Raw genomic sequence first — 25977 nt, 5'->3', positions numbered from 1 at the left:
ATAATACTTAATTTGTTGTTATCGCTCCTGCTATTGTTGTTTGAGGGTTATTTTGGTTTTGCTGCTACTGCTGTTGGAACAAATTGAAAACCAAATTTTTTCCAGCATTAGGAAGATTTTTTTCCATTAATCAAAGAGAATGTGTTAATGGCAATAAAATTTTGAGTAATATATTTTAGGATTCAGAATCCCAGTATGTTTGCTTATCATAGGCAATTTTCTAATGTTTAGCATCTAATTTGTTAGATAAAATAACAGATTTAGCCCTTAAATGTTGTTTTGAGAAATGTGGGAAATGAAGACAAGGCAAAGAAACCTAGAAGGTAGAAAGATGCTGTTGTCTGGAGCAGGAAAGTATATAAATAGCCTTTAAAAGTTAAAATTTCAGAGATCGAAAAAATTTTAAATCTCTGATTATAGATAGGTAGCATGGCCTACTGAAAGGGTTTTACCATCAGATAAAATTTGAATCTCAGCTTAACGAAGACTGCCTCTTTCAGGCCTCATTTTGACCTCTTTGATTTTCCATTTCTTTACATAGAGCAAGAATACTAAAACTTGTAGGATGAATTATTACTATTATTAAGGACCTAACAAATGGTCAAGGTCTAAAACTGGTAGTTATTGTTATTATTCTTACTATTCTTAGCTTTCAGGTTACGTATATGTAGATGGTTTTTTAAAAATAAGCCAGATACTTTTACAGCTTACGTATAATCGTGGTTTAAGCACCTGCTTCTTCTCTCTGCTTAAATCGTGCCCGCTTTCCTGTTCGCCAGTCCCCGCCTCAGCGTAGTCGAGTAGGTGAGGACTGCCCCACTAGGTCAGCTTCGACCTGCTCTGGTCTTGGAGAAGGAAACTTGGAAGAAAATTGTAAACAGGTAGATTTAAAATTGTGTACTAATTCGAAAAAAGATACTTCAGTGTTTGCATTTTAGATTATTAATACTGGTTACCCTTGTGAAGACACTGAGAAGATTTTGAAGAAACCTAAAATTAATATAAATTTGAGCGTGTGTGTGTATGTGTGTGTGGCTGTGTAAATGTTCATGTTTTGGTGTGTTTTATGATTAACTTCCTTCCTAAAGAAATAGCCATGTTGAGTGCAAACCTCTACCATATATATATATATACACATACATATATATATATATTTTTTTTTAACGCCTATAGCACCTAGTCTTTCTAGGTGGTCTCCTATCCAAGTACTAACCAGGCCCGATCCTGGTTAGCTTCTGAGATCAGACGAGAGCAAGCACGTTCAGGGTGGCATGGCCATAGACAGACAGACCTCTACCATATTTTAGTGGAATAGTAAAGAATAGATACTAAATAATCAAGGTTTTGAGATACCTTCTCTTTGGTGATTTTCTGAAGCAATTTTAATGACAATCTAAAGGGAATGGTAATAATTGCTTAATAGATTAGAAAACTCTTATTCTTCCCAAATTTTAAGTTTTCCTTGGTTAATACCAGCACTGAAGCATTTGTGAAAGCTTTATTACCTCCTGTCTGGAAGAATTCTTTTCTGCTGTAAGGTATACAGAATTCAAGGCTACTGATAACCCCAAGAGTTCTTTTCAAACAGGAAGCAGTGGTATTCGAAGAACAATTTACAATCATTCCCCTAAATTCTTCTATGGGAGTGTGAGTGGGAATCATTCTCTTCTAAGTTGTTATTTGGTTTTTAAAATAAGTTGCACTTGTTGTCCATTAAGAAAAGCAGCACTCTTGAGTTTTTTTGTTTGGCTAGTGTGCTTTTAGTGTAAGGCAAGAGTTCAAAGAAAGATGGGACAAGAACAGTGACATACTCTGCTTGATTCATTATTGAACATGAGTTATGCCCGCAGGCTTTTAAAAATTAATCTCTCCAACTGGTCCCCATAATTGGAATTATTCCTTTAATGATGGTTGTGATAAATATAACCCAGTTCTCTTCCTTCTTGGAATTCTAGTATTTGATTGCTCACTGACACAGAGGGTTATAGATAAATTCTTAGGACCATTATTTTCATTGCTTTTAAAATTTTGATGTAAACTTTTTAAAAAAATAATATATTTAAATGATAACTTTTTATCCATTTCTGAAGCTTGACTCTCATTAGAAAAAGATTTTAATTTAAAAACAGTTTTAAGCCAAAGGGTGATTTTTAAAACAATAAAATCATATTCATTTTATATTTCAGAAAATATAAAAATAAATCATTCATATGTATAAATCACACATGTATCATCTGTCCGACCAGCTATATTTTCAAAGTCTCCTGTCTTTCTATTTGATTTTTTACCAAATTCAACTTTAGGATTTTTTTTTCCCACATGACTAAAAAGTCACTAAGGTTAAGTAGCCACCGTGAATTAGCATAGTTTCAAGGCTTATCATCTTGCAGTCTTCCTGTTCCTAAAAGATCCCACTAATTTTATAATTTGCTTTGTGAAAAACCTCAAGTAAGTTTATGGTATTAGATATCATGTCACTTTGGGAAGAAATAGAGTCTTCTAGTAAAGACAGTGGCACATTTCAAATAAGAATACGCTATTTAAATATAATGATACATTTTATAATTTTCAGGTCATTTTCAGTCAACAAAAGAATAAGTTCCTAAACTTATTAAACTGGCAACATTGATTGCCTACCTCCGCAAAAACTCAAGTCTGCTTCTTTCTTTCTCTTTGAAGTACATTTTTCTTCTGCATGCATTTTTTCTAACATCTAATAAAATGTTTTTTTTTTTAATGCACAAATTACTTTGCATGATTTTTGGAATTTGCTCTTACACAAATATTTAAATCATGTTTATTATTAGTATGTTAAATCGGTGAAATAGATTCTTCTGTATAATGATTTATTAAGAATGTTTCAATAATGGAATGTAGATATGTATATTTTAGTACAGTTATCATATTGTTTTTTGCCAGCACACTGGCCTGATGTGATCTGATTTGAATGAAAGGTTACTAATGACTATACTTTGGAGGTCAAGAGAAAAAAGTGAGATACTTATGCCCAATGCTGTGTATAATGAATGTTTTTGACATGTTGAGAAAGTAATTTTTGATTACTCTATAAAAAATCCTACTTATATTTTATATTGATAATTTTTTTTGGTTAAATACATTTGGGTCTTTGGATTTTTGGAGGGGCACAAATAATTTTAACTGGACCCAGAATTTTTACATTATAAAAGCATTGAAATGTTTTATGGTCTTTATTGCTAAAGAATTTCTCAGTAAATAAGTTTTTTATAATATTGTATATTATGGGAAAAAGTATAATTTTTTCCCATAATTACTGTAATCCTCAAAATTGGAGTCTTTGGAAAAATAAATGTATGCTTTTAGTCAAAAGATTTTCATAATATTTGTTTTCCTTTCTTTTGACTCTTAGAAATTTGTAACAAATGCCAGTTAGTATTTACTAAAGTTTTTTGGGGGATAGTTTTTCTAAAGCAAAAACCCTTGTAACTAATTCCTCAGGCATATTTAAAGCTCAGAATGCCAGCTACTCCACTACTACCACAGAAAGCACTTAGCTTGCTGGAGAAGTTCGAGTCTCATTTGACTGCTACTGCTTCAGCTAATTGCTTTTCCTCACCTTGCTACTATAGCGATTATAAGCGTTCTGCAGTATGTTGTCTCAATTAATAAAGAAAAGTAGAATTCTTTCTAAAAGACAGAAGAATACGTTTTTAATTTGTACCATGTAAGTCTCCTTTGCTTCCCAAAGACTGTCTCTCTCCTCAGTTCATAGGTGTAAACGTAGGAGATTTTCATTTTTTCAGATATTTAAATTCTTTTTCTAGTATATCTCAGTCACCGGGAGTGGGGTTGAGGAAAAGCAGTTTCTCAAGATAACCCAGTGATGGCTAGTTTCGAAACATGTTTTTTCCAGGATGCTCTGAGAGCCCCTTCCAATTTTGACTTATTAGAGTGAACAATCTTAAGCCTTACAAAATTTCCGTTTTATTGATGTATTTACCAGCTTCATTCTTAGTGCTAGATAACATAAGAAAAATTACAGGAATTTATTGATGTGCTGTGGAAATCCAAACCCAGGGCATTAAAATGCAACAAGACTATAATTGATAATAGAATTTTTACAGACGCCTTTTATTTTTACTTTTTCTTTATGGCAATGATGTTCTCTTATTTATTTTACTCATACAAAAATGTTTTTTAAACACAATTTTAATGACTTTTGACAAGATATGTAACTGTACATTACATACGTTAATCATTTCTTTTTTTTCTAGGCAGCACAAATTGTGCTTATTTCTCTGTTTGAACTGAACACTCCTGAATTTACCATGTTACTTGGTGCCTTGCCAAAAACATTCCAGGATGGTGCCACCAAACTCCTGCATAACCACCTCAAGAATTCCAGTAACACCAGTGTGGTAAGTGCTTTAGTCACAATGGGTACCTCTATACTGATAATGGCCTCTGCGTGTCCCTTCTAGAACTTGCTCTAATAAAAGAGTCAGCTTTCTTGTTCCCTTTTAGGAGATTGTGGGTCTACATGAGGCCGTGTTTGATCCTGCCGTATTTACAATGAATGACTGAACCCAATATTTAAGTATGGCCTTTTTTCTTAAGTTAGGTTGTTCAGTCAGTTCAGTTTTTACATTTAGTCATTTATTTATTGACTTACTTATTTTTTCTTCATACTGTAGAGATGCAGATGCTCAATTGTGTCTGTTACTCTAGCACAACTGGCATGGGTCATTCAGCTTCAGGAATGCCTCTATAACAGTTAACCCTTTTTTGGTTTAACAGGCACTTAAATTTGGCCATAACTGATTCAGAAAAAAAATGACCCCGATTGTGCAAATTTTGCCTATTTATTTACATGTGGGTTAAAAGGCCAAGGAAAAAGTGTACCATACTCTGTATTTAGCCCTTGAGTAATGATGCTAATTCTGCCTTTACTCCAGGGATCTCCAAGCAATACAATTGGCCGGACTCCCTCCAGACACACCAGCAGCAGGACTAGCCCCTTGACCTCACCCACCAACTGTTCCCATGGGGGCCTCTCTCCAAGGTAATGCCTTTCAACAGAAGTGAAGAAACTAAAGCCCCACAATGTCAGTTTAGCCTGTTTTCATATTTTTAGACCAAGCTTAATACCAAAAAGTGTATGAGTGTCAGGACTATGGGTTCCAGTCCCCACCCATACCTTAACTGTATAGTCGGTCTTGGGCAGAGCAGTTAACTTCTACAGTGAGATGAGTGGTTTGCACTGAGTGTTCTCTGAGATTCTTCTAGTTCTAAACACTTTCTAGTGCTTTAAAGATTTTAGAACTAAAAGTTCGATTTTGTACTATATCATATAAAACCATTTAGAAGCTCATATCACTTACTCTATAAGTGATAGGAGCACCTGAAGAAGGTATGTAATCATCTAAATAAACTCTTTATTGCCTGTCCGCACAGTCTGGGGTAGTTTTCTAACCAAGTGGCCATTCCAGGCATAGTCGCTGTCATCATAGGCTCATGTTTAAAGCAGAATACTGCTCTGGAGGAGGCAGTAAGAACCTGAGAACCAAAATTAGATCAGCATTTTCAGATTCGCGTGCACATTGGCCTTACGGAGTGTGAGGCAGTGACTGAAAAGCAGAACATGCTTTGTCTTGGGATCTTTAGTTAACACTTCTTCATCTGGCCAGAGCCCTAGGCATTCTCTACATGGTGGCCTTCATGACCTCACCCTGGCATGTGTTGGAGTCACCTGTAGCCTCAGAGTAATAGCCCTGTAAGCCAGACTTTTTAGGAAACAGCCAGCACCTGAACCTATAAGGGTCATACATGCTTTGCTGTACAGATTTTTGGGGTCATTAACAATAAGAAGCAAGGAGCTAGATCTTAAGGGTTGCTGACACCAAGATCTTAAAATTATAAGAAAATACTGCAAGTAAGCCATTTTCCCTTAAAGGATTACTTCTTTAGTAGAAAGATAATCAAAACGTAAGTCCCTTTAAATTTTGATTTTTAAATGACCCGGAGTCTCAAATTCCTCTGTCCTTACCACTGAATTTCTCTTCAGTTCCTCAGGTTATCATGTAAATATTTTGGGATGTGTCAATTTTGTATTTTTCTCTTTGTTAAACAAAATATTTTGTATACGTATAGTATCCTACTGTTTATTGCCTTAGATTTAATCACCCTAAGCCTCCCTGCCCCCATACTATATATAAGTAGAATGAAGTATGATGTTATGTCTCCAAATTTGATCTGTATTGTCATGATTCAGCAGACTATTCTAATTAGACAAGTGAGACCAGAAACTAATAAAAATAGGTCTGACTTTCCTCAGGTATGACTGAGGCTCAGCCAACAAATTTTTTTAGTGTTAACATCTGTATCTAAGTATATAGTTTGTCTTAAATGACGAGGATCCTGTGTTGAAAGTAAAATCATAGAGTTCTCTTTCTTGGTTGGGGGAGAATTTTACGGAGAACTTGTATTCTCCGTAAATTGTTGCTTTTGTGAGATACTTTGCAACATTAATTGGGAAATCTCTTCTTTTATAACACAGTTCATACTTCCTTTAGTTATTTTGTTATTAGGGTGGCACATTGTTCAGGTAACAAGCAAAAGGTAAAGCTCAAATTTTTTTTATTATATGTGCTGATAGTCTAAGTTAAAGATTGGTGGAAGCTGCTAATATAATTGATCAGAGCTAAGAATTGGCTAGATTTTAGTCTCATGGATCCCCAAATTATTAAAAATTTTAATTTATTTTCTATGTCACCATTTATTCTTAATTGGCCTTATTTTAAATTGTATTATTAGAGTTACAGGTCAGTGGAAGAAATGAAGAGATTTATTTTCAATATTAAAAAGTCCAGGGGTGGACTAAATATTTTTTTGTTAAATTCTTCTTTAGGGAATTAGTTATGTCATTTCTTTCTTTTTTAAAAAACACCGTGCCTTCAGTCAGTGCATAACTAGCTAGATGGCCTTATAGCCAACTTGAATTTAATAGGAGAGATGATTTTTCTCATAACTAAAAATGTCTAGAAGTAGGAAAAACTGCCTCATACATATCACTGGAAATATGCAAATAGGCTGCATACTTTCTACCAGGAATACTATAAAAGCAACAAACCTTTGCACTGACTAGGAGAACAGGCCAGTTACCACATTGTAAGAAGGTGGTGATGAGTTCTACCATGTATGATCTCCACTATTTTCCTAAGCAGTGCTCTTGAAACATTTATTTTATCTGACCTGTTATCTTGACCATATGATACTAGCTTTTTGTTCTTTATTACCAATGATTTGTTTTTAATCTAATTTGAGTACTGAATTGAACTAGTATTTTTGTTTTTTGGTGTTTTTTTTTTTGGTTCAAAAATTCTACACTCAGATTATAGTGGCAATAAGGAAATATCCTAAAATGATGAAGGAAATCTGCATTTTGGTAGGTTTTTTTTTAAAAAGTCGTTATGAGGAAGTCATTTTTATCAAACCCATTAGTATCAGAGAAGCCATAGCTAACAGGTTAAACTTTGTGTGTGAGAGAAGAATTACTGCTATTCCCAGCTAGTAAACAGATACTACTGGGGATTTGGAAAGGACATATATGATATAGTTTTTCATCATTAAATACGTTTATATTTTAGCTTATTTTACCCAGTGCGATTTATTTAAAAAAAAAAAAAAAAAAAAAAAAGAGTTGCAAGAAACTTGAGAAATCACATGAAATCCATTTCCTTTAATATATAAAACCACATGGCAGTCCTCACTCTGGAGCTCGGCAAACATGTTGTAGAGCAGAATGGCACTAACTAGATAACCTCTCTTACCCTAGCGGTAAAAGGTAATTTTAGGTAGATTTTACAGTCATCCCATCTATCGATAGAATCAAAGTGGGGATTACCTGGGAGACGTAGCCTCTCACTGGGACATGGCAGTGTGCCTGCTTTATTCTCTCCTTGTTAGCAGAGCTCCAGCTTGGGATGGTCGCCTTTATTTCTCTTTTACTCACACTCTCAACTCAGTGTGTGACTTACAGTCTTTAGGCCCATCTATGATGTAGTGACCTCTTATATCCACACTTTTATTTTCCATATAAAATGGACCGTAACTGTCCTCAGATGGAGACTAGCTTTGTACCTGCTGCTCTTAGAACTGCAGTGAATGCCAGCGGCAGGCAGTGCCACTCTGTAGGAACACTGTCTCTGATACCACACTTTGCCCCATGGCCGCATGTCACATTTCCAACAAGTCCAGCTCACCCCTTTCCCAATGTCTCTGTTTTTTTTAAGATTGGAACAGTTGCTAGAACTCTCTGTCAGGGCTTCTGCAAGGCCAGATAACTTAGCGATATTTGTGAAGAGGAATACCTGTGTTCTCAGATGAATTTTAATTTTAATATTAGGTGACGCAAGCAAAGGAATTAGATTTTAAGTTCCTTTCTCTCTGAGCTGGCCAGCTGAGGGGTGGTGCCCTCCCTCTGGCGGTGCTGGTGTTCTTTCAGAAGGAAATCACTTGTGGCAGCCTCTGACCTCCATGGAATCAGATCCCAGCCTCGGAGCACGCAGACTGCTCTGGTCAGAGTGGCACATTCTCCTTTTCTTCCTGCTACAGTCCCTTTGGTTCCATTCGAATTAAGGCCCACAATACCTTCTTTGGCGCTTTCTAAAATAATGGATTGCATTATCTGAAACCAAGCATCCCTGTTTTTTTGTAAGTGCTTATAATGTCCTTCTTAGTGCGCACACACACACACACACACATATACATGTGTGCGTGCTTCATGCTTATACTTGGAATCTTATGTGATTTAAAAATGTAAATGCATGTTTGAGAGGGAAAAGAATAAAGCAGTCTGATCGAAGACCAAATTATAAAACAAAATTTGTTCTTTTTCTTGGTATGGTGAAGTATTAATTTTGCTAGAACTTTGTCAAGGAAAAAGGAGACTCTGAAACACTTAGAGTATAGCGTCTTCCTCTTACCTGTCTCCTCCCTTCCCCTTTGCCTTTTTTTTGTTTCTCTTTCTGATTTTCCTCTTCTGATCACTACAGTCGGTTATGGGGTTGGAGTGCCGATGGGCTATCGAAACACCCACCTCCCTTTTCTCAGCCTACCTCCATTCCCACCGCTCCCTCCCACAAGACTCTCAGGCGCTCTTACTCTCCCAGGTAACAAGCTACCTGTTAAACTTGTCTGAGGTGTCACAATATTATTGCATTTCCAAGGTCGTCTCAGGTCTTTTGGAAAGCCTCTCAGCTGCCTGCAGTGTGGTCCCTGCTTTGGCTTAGACTAGCAGGAAGAGAGCCTTGGTGAGAAGTGTGAACAGGTGTGTGATCTTTGTCAAACCTCATGAGTACAGTTCCTCCCATGTCACAAGGACAGATGACCATTTCATCAACTGACCAAATTCATCAACATCTATTATTACGAGCCTTTTGGTCCAGTGCAGTGCCCAGGCAGTGCTGTGAAATCAAGGCAGACAGCAAGCAGTAAGCAGTTTCCTTAGCATTCTTCTTAGGCGCACAAGGCTTTTCCACTAAGAAGCAGATGAGACCTGCTTTTCCCAAACTGCATCCGTAGCACTCAGTCTCGCTAGTGATTGTATGGACTGGCTTCTTTCATAATGAACTGTCTGTCACCTGGTGATAGTCTCAGGACACGGATCCAGAAAGGAGACCCCGAGAAGGGCATTCAGTAAAGGTTCCTTGCCTTCAGGTAGGAGAGCTGTTGGTACCCTCATAAGCCCCTGCTTTAATGTGACAGTGTCAGTGAGTCTAGAAAAAAGGGGGTGGGGCTTCTTTTAGGTGGTAAATCTGTAGTACAGAGTGGGGTCCACATGTTCCTACAGCTGTCTGTTTGGGGGTCTCCTAGGTGCTTTTTGTAAAGGTCTGAAGACCAGAGATTCTCTTCCGTAGAAGCCTGTAATTACATGAGCAGAGCAGGGCCAGACCAGTTCTCTCTGTGCTGTGTAAGGGAAGTTTGTACCCTCTGGGAAGGGTAAAAATAAAACAAAGTTTTACTTTTGAATGCTTCAGAGATAGCTTTTGTACAGAAGATTTACATTCCTACTTTTGTATCCTCAACATAGTGAAGCTCTCTACATAGTAAACAAGTCAGCTAAATGTTTTAGCAACATCTTTCTTTTGAAGTTCTTACAGCTCTAAAAGTAACTTCTAAAGTGTACAGAGAATCCTATAATGACTGTTTCTAGATACACAAGGTTAGGGCAAGGGCACACTGATAAAGATGTCACTGCTGTCGTCAGTGTTAAAAAAACATGTTGCTACACTTTTTTTTTTTTTTTTAATTTTAAAAGTTAGTCAGGCCTCAAAGTATAAGACTAGCTTAATGACTGTCTCCCAGTATACTGATCTGCGTGCCCTAATGGGCACTAAGCTTTACCTTCAGCCAGCCTGCCCATCCAACCATCAAGACTGCCCTGCAGAGGACATCCAGTTCCCAGAACCATCTTTCACATATGCACACAATAATATAGCTGATGCTTAATAAACACTTCTAACTTCTGTGAACTACCAGTGGGAGAGGAGACGAGAGACTTTTGCATTTAGAAAACCTATTGGTTGCATAAAACTAAGGAAATCTATGTCCGTCTCTTTGCTCTATGCCAAAAACCTGTTGATTTCATAATAAAGAACAGTCATCCTTTTTCCGTACCCTAGTATCTTTTCCCTAGAGGATGACAAGAAAATCTTAGAAGGCAAACTTCCTGTCTCCAATTTCTCTTTTCTTGGAGACCCAGTGTCATGCATCTCCCCACCCATAATACAGATCCTTTACAACAGGACAGTTCATAACTTTATTCTGCTTTAGTATTGGGTAACATGGCCTGGCCTTAGGTCAGTGAATATTGACTGATTGAGCAACTCTTCCTAATCTAAAGAATCCTAAGGAAACCTTTCTAGGGTCTAATTGCAGTGTTTACAGGTGACCAGAGCCTAGCCTTTGACCTAAAGGATTGTGTTGTGGGTTTGTCTCTGACCTGAAACAAGACAGTGTGGGGCAGGTGACAGACTGGGATCTCTTCTAAGTAAAACTGCCACATTTCTCTTGCTGCTTCCTTATTGTGTAGCTTGTTGGAACCACAATGTCTACGATTCCCCAATGACAGCATTCATGGGAATTTCCTTTTTCTCTATGAAATGAGGACTCATAGATTTGAAAAAAAGGGCTGTTGATTTGAAAAAAGACAAATCAAGCCAAAACATAAAATAGCAAAGTATCACGGTTTCCTGTTAGAGGAAAACAATGATCTCTCTCACCTGGACCTCACGGTTTTCGCTTCATACCAAGGAGATAATTCAGACCTCAAGCTAGTGAGTCTAAAAGAAGTGTCACCACAGCCTGTATCTGGTTATGCACACGTACTCCTAAATTGGAAGTCTGAGTTGGTTTTTTAATTGAAAGTAAGAAGGAAGAACGTTAACTGGCAGAATCCTTTATTTTCCTATTTTTAAAAGAGGCTACTATATGCTAAAGTTGTATGACCCGAAATGAAATGTTTTAAGAAAGTTCAGGTTGAGAAAAATGAGATGAATTATCTGAAAGCTAACATTATCTGAAGCGACATGTGAAAAATAATATTGTGACATCCCTTAAAAAGATGAACGTTCCGCCAGACTTCCTCTTGTCCATCCTGTCATTCTTTTGTATTTTTTTTGTTTTTGTTTTTGCATGGGCTGTGCTATTATTTTTGGTTTTTGTGATTCCAAGTATTTTAAGGCATCTTTTTACATCTTGTATACATATTTTTTTGTTTGAATCATACTTAGTCTTTACATATATATATAAAAAAAATAGTGTACTGGCCAGATGTATAAATGCTTTTGTTCCTACATACCTGGTATTGTGGTGTTCTAGAAAGTGGCGGGGGCAGGGAGCCCCTGTGCTCAGTCATGCTTCTTCATGTTAAAGAGATACTACCTCATAGACAGACAGATAACCTTCTGAACTCAGAAGGGGTTGAAATCTTGAATTCTGTTCAAGTTTTTTATTCCACCTCCTGTCAGTGTATTCATGGAATTTTAGCTGTAAATGTGTTCAAGTTCACATTTCTTTTTTGTTTGATGCTAGAGCCAATCTTTGAGTTGGCGTGTATTTTTGTGAACTGTCCAAGTACAATTGGGGTGTGTATTTTCTTTCATCAGAAAAGAAAATGATTTCTATCTGGGCCAATTTTGCAATTTTAGGCAAATAGTTTCCATTTCTAAGAGTGAGTTTAGATTGTGTGCTCTAGCAGAACCTAACCAGCCTTAGAAAACACTTGGATCATTGCTATCTCACACCATACTGGTTGCTCCAAGTGACAACTGTCCAAATCTTGTCTTTCTCATCTGCCAAAACCTTTTAAAAAACAGAAGATGGGGAGAAGGCTTAGTAAATGTTACTTATTTTTAAGTGATTGGAAACTTAACCTCTGTTGACAATGTGCAGGGATGATTGTGTTGTCCTTAGGAAGAGCTCTTGCAGGTGGGTCCTTAATTTCAGTTATTTCTCTTTTAGTAGAATAGAAAAAATTTCCTTTCTTTAGTCCTTAGTAATATTGAATGCTTACTTATATACATAGCTAAGGATTCTTCGTTCCTAACAATCCTCAGTATAGCTCAGGACTTTCTGCAAATTAAATATGACCAACTTATCTGATCTCTTCATGAATACTTCCCTAAAACAAGTGACATCTAAACTTGCCCTTGTTGACTCTTCCTTCATGTTTCGCTTTCTTTATACACATATATCTATCCGTGCTTTTCTTTGATATTCTTAGTGAGGGACGGTTAATGGTTTCGTTCCTAGGGTCTTGTCTGTTTCAAAAGACTAGTTATGATTTTTGTTCTATTTCACATTTTGTTATGCTAAAAGGACAGCAGTTGACATTATTTTTCTGTAAGAGACAAATATATCTTGCTTCTTGAAGCACCTTTAAACATCTAGCTGGGAAAGTGACTCATCTTTTATAAGACTTGCTTTTATTATAAAGCTCCAAGTGTAGGCACCTAGAAGGGTTTAGCATTCCCAACAAGTTTCTGGGGTAGACGACACGAGAGTTAGATTCTCAGGAGCCCATCGGTAAGGTGGACCCAACTGAGTAATAGGGTCATTTTTTTGAGTTTTTTTAACATAGGATTTTATTTACAAGCTTCTGATACTGGTGAGCATAACCCAGTCTTGGGGTCATTTGCTTTGCTCCACTGAAATTTGTAATACTAGCTTTAGTTTGAAGTGCCCTTCCTCTTAGTTTAAGTTTGTACATTTGAGACCAGTAACAACCAAAGTATTTTTTTTCTATCTTCAAGATATGAAAGTTATTTTTCCACTTTCATTACCTTGTGCATTCAGTCACCAGTTGTCACTCTTTGAGTTCTTGCATTCTTGTGGTTATTGTTTCCCACTGGTTCTCATTGAGTGCTAATGTAATCTGTTTTGGACCAGATTTGTCAAGGAAGATGTGTAATTGTCCAGTGGTGGTGCTCTAATAAAAGATGTCTCTTTTCTGTTCCAAATCACCTAAAGAAACCAGATTCTAATTATATCTAACTTTGTATATTATTGGAAGTAATTTATGCCCATACCTCGATTTTATGTATATGCCTCAACTTAAGAAAGAAAATATTTTTGATCTTTAGCATGCTGGACTACGATACAGAGAACCTGAACTCTGAAGAAATCTATAGTTCTTTGCGTGGAGTTACAGAAGCCATTGAGAAGTTTAGTTTTCGAAGCCAAGAGGATCTGAATGAGCCAATTAAACGAGATGGCAAAAAGGACTGTGATATTGTAAGTATCCCCAGGCTAATAGAGCACCGTATATCAATTAGGTAACGATCACCAATTCTTCCAACCACCGGCCGCCATGATCACTCAGCTTCACCATTATTTTAGCCTGTGGTGGAAAGCAGTGTTTTGGAGGCGCAATGCAATTTCAAGTGACCTTTGCTATCTTTGCAAAGAATACTAAATACCTTTTTCCTCAGTTTGCTTTCATTTGTTCTGGACATATTTTTGTTCCTTTGATGTGATAAAGGTAGTAAGCCTGAACCAGATACCAGTGTGGCTGTCTGGGAGCTCTAGTCTCCTGCAGTGTAAGGCAGGTAAGCAGGAGAGTGTGGTGCAGTGGGAGTGGTTGGGCCTCAGCACTGAGACCCGCGGGGCCGTTTTGCTGCTCAGGAAGGATCTGCAAAAGAAATGATTTCTCACCCTCTGAGCAGAAGCATGAGGGTTGTAGCCAGAGGAGGGGTACCTTTGAGAAGGTGGAGAGATAGGAGTGTCCATGGTATGATTTCCTACGAGGGACTGCTGAAGTGGAGAGAGTGGGCTTGTGGTGTTTTAGGGAGGTTTGGAGAAGAGGCTGCAGAGGTTGGCTCATGAAGGGCTCACACAACAGGAATTTCCAGCCAATGTCTTGACTTCACCCTGGGGACATCAGAGAGGCTTCGAAGGATTTTTAACTAGGGAATGGCATGGCCACACTTACATTTTGGAAAGACTTCTGTCACTCAGAGGAGTATGCCAAGGTAGTTGGGTTGGGCAGGGAATAAACAGAATTAGAAGAGTCCTAAGTCTCTGGTTAGGACTATTGAGTAGGTGCTGGTGCAGTTCAGTGAGAGAGTACCATAGAAGGAGGACATACATGCGTGTTAACCTTCTTGGAACGTAATGAATTTAGTTTTGAATATGTGCGATTTGCAGGATTGGTGGGCTATCCAAGCAAACACATCTAGCAGGCTTTTGGGTATCCTAGTCTAGAGTGGAGGCTGGAGATAGAGATTTGAGAGGCATTGCCTAGTTGCTTGATGGTAAATAAAGAAAAATGAGTAAAAGCTACTAGATAAATGGTAAAGACAAAATCTGAAGGAGCACCAGCACTAAGAAAAAGACAAGAAAAAGAGTTAGAAGGAAAGCTGAAGATGATGGAAGGGAGACCAAGAGATGGGTGCGGAAGTTAAGGGAAGCTTTCAGGAAGGAGAGTCTCGCCAGAGGAATCGTGCTGCCTGTGGTCGTAACCACGTCAGGTCAGGCACGGAGTCCAAAGGCTCCGTTGGATTTTTTTACTTAATATCTACATTAAAATTCTGTGTTAACCTAAAATATATAAAACACATATTTCTTCACCATGTTTTACTGTATAGCAAAGACCTTTTTTTTTTTGAGAATGGGCCCACCATTTGGACTTTTATGTTCTTCTTCTTAAATAATTTTTACACGTAGTCGCAGTCCACAATTTACAAATTTAGTTTCTTCCAGGAGTCCATTAGATTTTGTGAGCACAGTTTGGAGGAGAGGCAAAAGTGAAAAACAGATCACAGCTTGAGGAGTGACTTGCGTAACAGACTGGGGAGCGTTGGAGGTGGTCATTCAGAGGCTTTTCACGTGGGAGAGAGGTGACCCGTTTGAGTGCTGATGGGGCCAGTTGAGAGAATGTTGGAGTGGATGGTTGGTGGACACAAGTCCTTCAGGACGTGGGATGGGGGATGAAGTTTGAGGACTGGTGGAGGGATTGGCCCCAGCCAGAAGGGAGGGTGAGCAGGTTTTGTTTGGGGGCAGGAAGACGGAGGGTGTTCCCATTGGTAGCTCTCTGTGGGCCTGGCACTTGGCTGTGGTGAGTAGAGTGGAAAAGGTTTCTATAATAAAAGTGACATGTACATCCTGTTTAGCATATGATGTCAATACTTTCCCCTGTCAGTACTTTTCTACGTGAATTTTTATGGATGGATGATCATTCATCACGTGGATATACCATAGTCATATCCTCAGTACCCTATTTTGGAACATTTAAGTGTTTATAATTCTTCAAAACATAAAAATACTGTGATGAAACTTGAAAGGAATGAAGCTTGATAGGGAGAAAGTAAAGCCTCAGCATTATGAAGGGGGGATAGGAAAGGGTGGAAGGAATGGAATGTAAGAGCTGCAAGCCTGGACAGAGAATCAAGAAGCTCAGACATAGTGTTTCAGAGATGGTGCTGTTTCTGCTAGAGGGTGTGGCCTTGAGAGGTGGAAGCATAAGAAGAGGGGAAGTGAAAACTGAAGAGTTGAGGAGGTTTAAAACAACATTTTGGCAACTAATTACCAAATTTTTAGCTTAGAGCTGAGGTAGATATAAAACTTTGTTAAATGTGAGCCTCGGGAGCCTGTATATCTATCTCTTCAGCTTGACAAATAGACCCAGTCTAATGAGACAGGAGTCCGTAAGGATGAACATCAGACCCAGTGGGAAGATGGTTCACAGAAGCAGAGACAAAAACATTAAATGTGGGCAAAAGTACATCCTTAGGAATAATTGTAGAAGTATAACAGGACCTATATTTGAGGTTCCATTTTACTTCTAAATGGTGTTGCTTTGTTTCAAGTAGAAATCATAGCACTTAATGCTAGAAAGGATATGAGGAGCTAGTGTGATAATATTGGCGGCATAGGAAATTGATAGTCATTTTGGAGCTTAGTAAAATTATACTTAGCAAAAGCGATTTTAAGTTTCATATCCTTTAATAATTTAACTTTTGGCAATCTATGCTAAATAACAAACTCAGCAAAAGTGAAGAAAGATTATTTACACAAAGTTGTTTAGCATTATCTATAATGGCAAAAACCAGAAACATTTTAAAAAATCAGTAGAAGGGGATAGTTGAGTAAATCTTATTAAAACACAAGCAGAAATAGTGATGTAATTAAACATGGTTATAAAAGCTTTATTTACGTGGTACATTCTTATGCTACAAGGAAAGCAAAATATGTGATAATATGGCACTGTGATTCCCGCTATAAAATCTGTATGTAGACAAAACTGGGGTGTAATATATGAATTTAAAAAAATAAAATTTTCTTCTTTTTTTTCTTTTGTTAAGAGTGATTAGAATTAAGATAGTTCAGCTTTATTTTTAAATGTCCTTAGTTTCTAAAACTCTCCCTATATATTTTTCATCGTAATAGTAATAGCATATGTTTTACTTTTAGAAGTTACAAAGATAAACAAATTAAAATCATCCATGAATTATCATCCACTGAGAGAAAACTGTTAAGTCTTATTTTGTTCATATCTGTGCATATATTACATATATTTTATTTTTATTTTTATTTTTTTACTTGTTAATGATCATGTTAATATACAATCTTTTTGCAAGGAGTGTTAATCAAATGCATTCCAGCAATTCCACTAAGTATATATCCAAAAAAATTGAAAGAAAGAACTTAAACACATATTTCTATACCAGTGTTCATAGGAGCATCATTGATAACCAAAAGGTGGAAGCAACCCAGTGTCCATCAATAGATAAACTAGGATTTTTAAAAAAAAAAAAAAAGAGGGAGATATGTACATGCAATGGAATATTACTCAGCCATAAAAAGGAATGTAATACTAACATGCATTACAATATGAATGGAACTTAAAAATATTATGCTAAGTGTGAAATAAGTAAGCCAGACATAGAATGACAAACACTGTATGCTTCCATTTATATGAGGTATCTAGAATAGTCACATTCATAGAGACAGAAAGTAGAATAGAGGTTACCAGGGCTGACAGGGGTGGGGAATTGTTATTTAACGAGTTCAGAGTTTTAGTTGGGAAAGATGAGAAAGTTTTGCCCAAAATATAATAGTGGTAATGATTATACAACATCACGAATGAATTCAATGTCACTAAATTGTATACTAACAAATTAATTGATTACAATGATGTATGTATATGTTACCACAATTTTAAAAACTTGCAACAATGTATTACATTGTTGGATTGCAAATTGGTACAGCCGCTGTGGAAAACAGTATGGAGGTTTCTCAAAAAATTAAAAATGGATATACCTTTTGACCCAGCAGTTACACTTCTGGGTATTAATCCAAAGAAAGCCAAAATAATAATTTGTAAAGATCTATGTACTCTAATATTCATGGCAGCACAATTTACAATAGCCAAGTTATAGAAGCAACCTAAGTGACCATCAGTAGATGACTGGATAAAGAAATTATGGCTCACATATATAATGGAGTATTACTCAGCCATTAAAAAAAAATGAAATCCTACCATTTGCAATGACATGGACCTAGAGGTTATTGTGCTGAGTGAAATAAGTCAGAGAAAGATAAATACCATGATTTCACTTATAAACTAATCAAAAACAGGCTCAGAAATATAGTGGACAATTTAGTGACGGACAGAGGGGAGAGGGGTTAGGAGGCTGGGAGAATGGAGTGAAGGGTTAAAGAAGTACAAATTAGAAGTTGATAATTGGGCACAGGGAGCACAGCAGAGGGAATGCAGTTAACATTAATGTGATGGCTAAGTAGAGGGCCAGAGGAGGGAGGGAACAATTGGGGAGATCGTTTCATGAACGTTATGGATGTCTAACCAAGGTACTATATACTTGAAACTAATTAAAAAAAAAAATATATATATATATATATATATATATGAACCACTTTGGTGGAATAAAAATAAATAAAACCATGCATAAGCACAGAATTACAGAGATCTATCTTGTCAGTAGCACATGTAAACGTTTTGCCATAGGAATCACCAGTGTGACTGCCTGCAAGTTTTTACTTGTTCTTTAGTCATATGTCTGGGATGAGGACAACGACAGTTTTGTTCTGTTCCCAGTAGTCGGGCCACACTTGCTTTTGTTATAGTGCCACCCTGCAAAGGGTGCCAGACAGACCAGTGTGACTCAGAAGAAAGGGCCCCTGAGAGCGAAAGCTGCCAAAAACATGATACATGGGCCAGAGGACCAGGGATTTAATTTGTTGAAGACAGGACTCAGAATATATTAGAAAAAAGTTTTTTTCTCCCCCCAAATAATAAAGACCTGTTTTTGACCCAGCATACAGATGAACTCTGAGAGTCAGAAACATCCAAAGGAAGAATACTCTACCTACAAGATACTGGGTTCCCCTGATTTTAGCCATTGTTGGGCTCACCACGTGGTGGGAATATGTACAAGGAATTCTTAGATGGTCGGACCACTTTAGATCTTGTGATGGCAATTGGGGGAGCATTGGTGTGTCAGGGCATCAGTGAGGAAACCCTTTACTGTTTGTAATGAAAGTGATAGTCTACAGTGTTGGCACATGAGATTCCTGAAGAACTGGGGTGTGAAGAGTCTCAAGGGACTCTTCAGAATTTCATGTTCTTAATCTCTCAAAAAAGGTTTGAATAAAGTTGATCACCAGATACAAAGTAAAACAGACCTTATGTGTAGACTAATGAGTATACAGATTTTGAAAACATAAGCATATTTAATTTCCTTAAAGTTAGTTTATGAATTAGATATTTACAAATCGAAATTCTAGTAACTGTCCTTTTGTTAGTGGCCAGATTACAAGTGAGAAATATCTGGCTCTCCTAACACTTCTGAAAATTTAAAGGAAAAGTTTGTTAACAGTCCTAAAGAGGAACTGACAGTTTGTCGTGTTCAGGTGTCCCGCGATGGTGGCGTTGCAACCCCTGCCACTGAGGGCCGGGGTGGCAGTGATGTCGTGGAAGGAGGCCGCACAGCTCTAGACAACAAGACCTCCCTGCTCAACACGCAGCCCCCACGTGCCTTCCCAGGGCCGCGGGCGCGGGACTACAACCTGTATCCCTACTCAGACGCCATCAACACCTATGACAAGACAGCCCTGAAGGAGGCCGTGTTTGACGACGACATGGAGCAGCTTCGAGATGGTTTGTCTTTCTTTGCTTCATTGTCCCCCATCGCGAAGTACCTTCCGTGGGCTTCCCCTCTTGTCAGACCGGCTCTGGGCATACTGCTCAGACATAAATTGGAACATTGGATCTGTTCTGGTTAGTCATTTGTTCAACAGCTACTTGTCGAATTCCTACTGTGTGCTTGGGCATGGACGGTATAGCAGTGAACAGAAGGTCACTGTTCCGCTTCTAGAAGCTTTAGCGTCTAGTCTAGTCTAGTCACAGCAGTCAAGAAATACACAGTCACACAGATGACCTAAAATTACAGCTGTGATAGCTGTGCAATGAAGGAAGGCTAACTGTATCCATCAGCTAACTGCTCATCAGGAAAGGCTTCACCGGGGAACCAGGGCCTGAGTGGAAACCAGGACTAGGGGAGTAGGAGAGTAGTGAAGTGGGGAGCAAAGGCTCCAGTAGCCACTGCCCCGGGCTCAGCACGTGGAACGGCCTCTGACCTATGGCAGTAAGGTCCTGTAGCACCACTGAAAGCCTTCCCTCCTCTCTCGCACCAGCGTTTACCCAGTGCTTCCTGGAGCTGCTTGATGTTGGCCGAGTCCTGTAGTTGGGAGAGAGGGGATCTGATGTACACTGAGCGCTTGCGTTACCGTGCGCTTGCCGCCGTGCTAGTGTTTTCCATGCATTACCTAATTGAGATAGAGGGGATTATTTCCGTTTTACAGATGAAGAAACAGGTCCAGAAAGGTTGCTTGTCCCAAATATAACATACTTGGTATGGAACAGAATTAGTTTGGCTTTTTTCTGACTCTGTGATAAGACCAATGTCTTATTATTAATAGAGTAACGGGTGAGTAGATATGTGTTGGTATGATGCCATTTTTATCTGGAACTTAATTGTTTTTCCCCTCACTGTCATGTGCATGTGTCCCTGGCCTCAAAAAGCTCAAGGCCTATTGGGAAACAGATTGATCATGGTTACATTAGTAGGAGGGGAGGACCATTCTGGAGGCACATGCTGGGTTCAGTGGGGGCATTACAGAAAGAAAACCACTCAAGCAGTGATGGAATCCTAAGACATAAGAGAAGCCTCCAGTTGTTTAAAAACAGAAATCATTTCAGGGGTTCAAAAGCATAATCCCCTGGCTGTTAATTGCTAATTCCTGGTTGGTAGCAGCTCAATATATACCCAAGCGTCTGTTTACTGGGTAGTGGGCAATTTGTCGTGTTCATTAGGACTTGCGCTTTCTAGGAGTACTAGACTATTTCATTTCATTGCTCATAGAAGTGGTACATCACTTACCTCTTATCCATTTGTTGGTCTCGTTGAAGATAGAATAGAGATTGGGTTATTTATTCAGCAACTGTATCATACAAGGCTTAAAGAAAAGGGTGGGATAGCGGGGGGAAGATGATAGAGTTCTTTCACATTTCAGACTTCCTCATGTGTTCATTCCTCAGTCGTAGAAGGTAAGGAAGTATGCAAATACAAACTTAAGTAGTTCCTGATGATTCATCTAATTTTTTTTTTCATTCACCGTATTTAAAGTGAATTCAGAGTTGGGGTCTCTTAAAAGAACGTGGAAAGAGAAGGGATATGCTTTTCTGCCATATAAACAAACCATGGTTCAAGTCCCCGCAGGGTAGTTATGCTGAGAGAGCTTGGCACATTTTATACAGTGTGTGAATTAGTCCATAAGAGTCTAATAAACACCTTGGTTTGTGTTTGTTCACTGAGCTAGTTCTTAAACTCCAGATATTCGAGAAGGAAATAGATATTGATTAATCAGATGTGATAGTGAAGAGGGCCTTGAGGGAAATGCATGATGTATGAACCTCGGTGGATATGACTGTTTCAGTGCTAGGGCTTGACTTAGAACTGTTGCAGTGGAAAGAGAGTTTGGACAAAGAAGACAGTCACAGGGGTGTGTGCGGGGGGGGGGGGGGGTGCTTTTGGAGGGTTTGTCCTCTTTGCCTGACATGAAAGGAGAAAAAGATGGTAAGGCCAGGGTAGAAACACTAAATACTAGTGCTCAACACCTATTCTCCCACCTCTGTTTTCACAGTTAATTTGGTGAGATGACCTGCTGAGGGTGTGAAGAGGGGGAGGGGCAGGGAGCAGAGCAGGAGGAAAGGTGTGATGGGAACCATTAGTAAGGTGCCTCTGGGAGACTGCGCCTCACGGAGGGGGCCCCTGGAGCCAGGTATGTCCTTATGCAGTAACTTCTGTCTTGCTGTCTCACAAGTGCCCATTGACCATTCTGACTTGGTCGCCGACCTTCTGAAAGAGCTGTCCAACCACAACGAGCGGGTAGAGGAACGGAAAGGCGCCCTACTGGAGCTGCTCAAGATCACACGGGAAGACAGCCTGGGCGTCTGGGAGGAGCACTTCAAGACCATTCTGCTCCTGCTGCTGGAGACACTCGGAGACAAAGATGTGAGGAGCGCTCTTTGTTCCGTTTCCCTGTCACCGTCACCGTGGGGTGCTCCGTGGGGTGCTCGGGCTTCGGCTCTACACTGTATTGTGCTTACTGTTTACATCAAACATGTTTCAGATGTTTTCCAAGCACCAAATAGTAAGGTAATGTTTTGTCAGAAACATCCTAGCTTATATGCAGGTTTTGTCTGTAGTTGGCTTTGTAGTTGTTGAGGGGAACTTGTTCCTGCATCAGGTTACTTTAACACAAAATTTTTTAAAACTTCTTTAGCATGAATTGTGGTTTTTCCTGGTGAGTTTTGTTTGTGTTTCATGTGTAATTGAGAAACAGAGAAGTTCATTTTTTAAAAGACCCTACTAAATGCTTCATTTCATGAAATTCTGTCTTGGTCCACCCTACATATGTTAGCAGTTCCACTCAAGCAGCATGTCCAGGAACCGTGAATTTTTATTATTGTCAATTATCCTTTATTGTTATTTTGAAAATAAAAAGCTCTCTTCACATTGACATTTGAACATGACACACTAGACATTTGCTATGATCTACACGTGGCACTTAGTAGATAACTCTTAAAGGAAGGAGGAATCTAGTCAGACTCCTACATTTCACACCTCGTGTCCTGGTCCCTTATACGGAGACTGGAATAAAAACCCATTTCTCTGCACTGGGCTTTGTGTAGGCTCACAGAAACAAAAGTAAACGTGGCAAAGAGCTCTAAGGGCAGGAACCAGGCAGAAATTCAACACAGTGCATGGTAAAGGTCATGCTCAGGGTTACTTGGTGGTAACTTGAATGGAAGATGGGAGAGCAGAAGGCTGGTGGATGTCATGATGACTCTGATTGCTTTCTGACACTTACGATTAGTGGTTTGGTATAGGGCTGAGTAATGAGCGAAGAATGATGATAAACGATCTGTTAACTTTTCTTGAAATAAAGTATTGGCTACTGAAGGACTTCCACTTGGTTGGGCTTTGTCGTTGGGAGAAAAAGTGATGTCGTGCAGAGGGCAGGTAGATGGTGTGTTAGTGTGTGAATTGTACAGGTGAGTGACAAAGAATCAGGATGTACTTTTTGGCTGTGTTGGTGTAAACCCCATTCTCTTTTATTGAGATTAGGAGTCTGTTTGTAATGGCTTTCCTCCAGACGCATGACTGGGGCCTCAGGGTCCTCAAGCAGCTTGGCCTGTACAGTTCCCTTCCCCTGTGATCTCATCATGCGGAAGCTGAGGAGTAATGATAACAGGTCTCCAGCTGTCTTTAGAGAGTTCACAGACTTACAGGTTATGTTGTTGAAATGTTTAGATGCTTTTTACCCTTCCTTTTTATACATGTTACAAAAGGATAATTTGCGTATCTAAGCCTCAGGAAATCTGGAAATCCCCAGGAGATTGATAATGAACTTAGATGTATTATTCTTATTTGGTCTTCATTTGGCTTGTTTAAGAAACCTTCATCAGATTCTTCTTAGATGTTAGATCCTGGGAATGTCCCCATAGGCATAGGGCCTGCCCTCCTGGAGCTGGCTGTCGAGAGCCTCTGTCAAGGAAGCAGTGTGACCCATGTCAAGATGTCTGCAAAATGCCAGGGAGACCCAGAACCAAGTGCTTGATCTCGTTGGACCCTGCTGACTGGCGCGTTTAGTGAAGTGCTATGTTTTACGTGTTGATATCTTCTTTTTGTACTCCAGCATTCCATCCGAGCACTAGCACTGAGAGTTTTACGGGAAATTCTGAGAAACCAGCCAGCAAGATTTAAAAACTACGCCGAGCTGACGATCATGAAGACCCTGGAAGCCCACAAAGACTCCCACAAGGAGGTGAGCCAGGCCTGAGGCCCCAGGGATGCTAAAACAGGTCTGGAGTGCAGTTAGTTGTGTGAGGAGAGAGGACTGTGACTCAGTATGCAGCTTCGAAAAAGGAGTCCCTTCCTATGAATTCAGCCTGTGCCGTACTGCAGGGTGAAAACCCCATAGCCGCCATGGTGGCTGGGCAGCAGTGCAGTTCCGGGGCCATTGCCTCTTGGTAGGTCCCCAACTCCCTTTCCGCGTGTGCAGTGGGCTTGGCCTGTCCCTGAGGGATTTCCCATGTCAGAGGTTCCCATTGCTTTGGTCAAAAGGTGGAGGAGTCTTTCATTTCCTTCTGGCAATTCAGCATCTGGCCATCTCGTGTGGGAGATCGAGGCGGCTTTGAAGATACAGATGCCTTCGAACAGGTCCCAGACAAGTACTTGAACAGACTTTTTTCTTGTGCCAGAACCTTGGAGAAGTTATTTCACCTTTTGAGCCTCAGTTTCCTTGTGTGTAAAATAGAAATGGATGTTATCACAAAATTTCTTGGAAGAATTAAATGAGACAAGCAGCGGCTGGTTTTGGCCCTGCTTGATGACAGGAACTACACTGTGTTGGTCTCCCTTCCCTGCTGGCCCTTACATCGCGCTCCTCCCTGACTGTGCCATGCCTCCTCCATGGCTCCTGGACATTTACAGTGCTAGCCGACTGTTTCTGTGGTTCCTGGCACCTCACATGCCTATCGGAGAGCAGGAAGGATGTGTTTCTGTGCCTGGCACATGTGCAACAGACATTAGACAGACACTCAAAATCCTCGTTCAGTTGCTCACTGAATTGGTCCAGCGCCTTATGTCTCACCAGTCCTTTTAGTATCAGGAGCTGTCCTAAGTAAAAATGATTGCAATAACATCCTTCCAATAAAAACCACTGTGGGAAAACAGGACCACGTTTAGAACTTTAGAAAACTTAATACGGCAAATGGTGGCTTTGACTCCAAAGTGAGTCTCATAACCACTTGCTCAGTTCATTTTCTTGGCTCACATGTGACTCTCTCATGAGCACACTCATGGATTAAGAGAATTGTGATTAGAGCAATTCTTATATCTACAAAAAAAAATCAGGCCCTAAATTGTGGTTTTTCTTGGTTTAGCAGTTACGTAACTACTGAACAGTGATTGGTTTGACCTCCTCCAATCCCCACCATGATTGCAGGCTCAGCACGGGGTGGGTGTCATGCTCTGTCTCAGCATCTCCACACCTAATAGTCCTAGCACACACAGCTACACAGGTGGTAAATGTTTTCAAACCAGTAAGTTAGGCTTCTGATATCTGGGTTGGTCATGTGGTGATGATTATCACTCATGTTTGAATAAAACACTTTTGACTTATAATAACTCATTTTCAAAATATGAGGACCAGATGAGCTAATATTGTCAAAAAAAATTATTCCTGGATGAGGAAAGAGGGTCCAAGAGGTGCCTTAATTTGTCAGATAACACATGGCAATTACTGGCAGAACCAAGATAGAAACTAGGTCATGTGTCTCTTTTAAGAGGCAACTATCCTATGCTGACTTTTTCTTTTCCTTTTTAACCACAGTTGCTTCTCTGTAATGAGAGCACATGAACAAAAAAACAAAACAAAATTGATGTTCGGTTACATATACAATGTCAGTTGTTTCCCCTGGGGAGGGCATACCTAGAATGTGGCATTAAGGTGAAACTAAGCCATCTACATTGTGTGCTACTTACCTGCTATCCTCTTGGAAGATGTCTGTCTTTATTTTTTTTACTTTTATTTATTTACTTATTTTTTCAGATGTCTGTCTTTAAAGTGGGCATCCTGACCTTAAACTTTGAAACTTTGACAGTGGACCCTAAGAAGTCCAAGTTAACAGAATGAAATAATCCATATACTATTTACTGTTTTCTTGAGTAATTTTGTTAATTTTTTCCCTGCAAAATGAGAAATTTAGGAGAGAGAGTTCTTAGGGGTGAAGTCCTTTAAACTGCCTGAGGGACAAAAACAAAACAAAACAAAAATCTGCTTAAAGTAAATTTAGCAGCACTCAGTTGCCTGTAATTCCTGTGACCCGAGGGTCTCCTCGCTGCTGTCACT

At 39.1% G+C, this 25977-nt stretch overlaps 1 protein-coding gene and 1 pseudogene across 31 annotated transcripts in view; one reads left to right on the top strand and one right to left on the bottom strand.

The window, feature by feature from the left end:
• Positions 1-25977, top strand: part of CLASP1 (cytoplasmic linker associated protein 1) — a 239473-nt gene that overhangs the window by 191068 nt on the left and 22428 nt on the right. For 19 of the 31 annotated variants that reach the window (XM_036236822.1, XM_036236821.1, XM_036236809.1 and 16 more), the window contains 7 exons: positions 4254-4397; positions 4935-5041; positions 9033-9149; positions 13623-13773; positions 19411-19657; positions 21883-22073; positions 23761-23889. In XM_036236822.1, the coding sequence (XP_036092715.1) occupies positions 4254-4397; positions 4935-5041; positions 9033-9149; positions 13623-13773; positions 19411-19657; positions 21883-22073; positions 23761-23889 (1086 nt within the window). The remainder of the gene's footprint in view (positions 1-4253; positions 4398-4934; positions 5042-9032; positions 9150-13622; positions 13774-19410; positions 19658-21882; positions 22074-23760; positions 23890-25977) is intronic. The other 12 variants (XM_036236829.1, XM_036236826.1, XM_036236830.1 and 9 more) reach the window with 1 other exon arrangement.
• Positions 1165-1283, bottom strand: LOC118613994 (annotated as a pseudogene).

This window comes from Rousettus aegyptiacus, unplaced genomic scaffold (genome assembly GCF_014176215.1).
Source record: "Rousettus aegyptiacus isolate mRouAeg1 unplaced genomic scaffold, mRouAeg1.p scaffold_m13_p_2, whole genome shotgun sequence".
In the NCBI taxonomy this organism is placed as follows: domain Eukaryota; kingdom Metazoa; phylum Chordata; class Mammalia; order Chiroptera; family Pteropodidae; genus Rousettus; species Rousettus aegyptiacus.
This window is presented reverse-complemented; position numbering and strand designations above follow the sequence as displayed.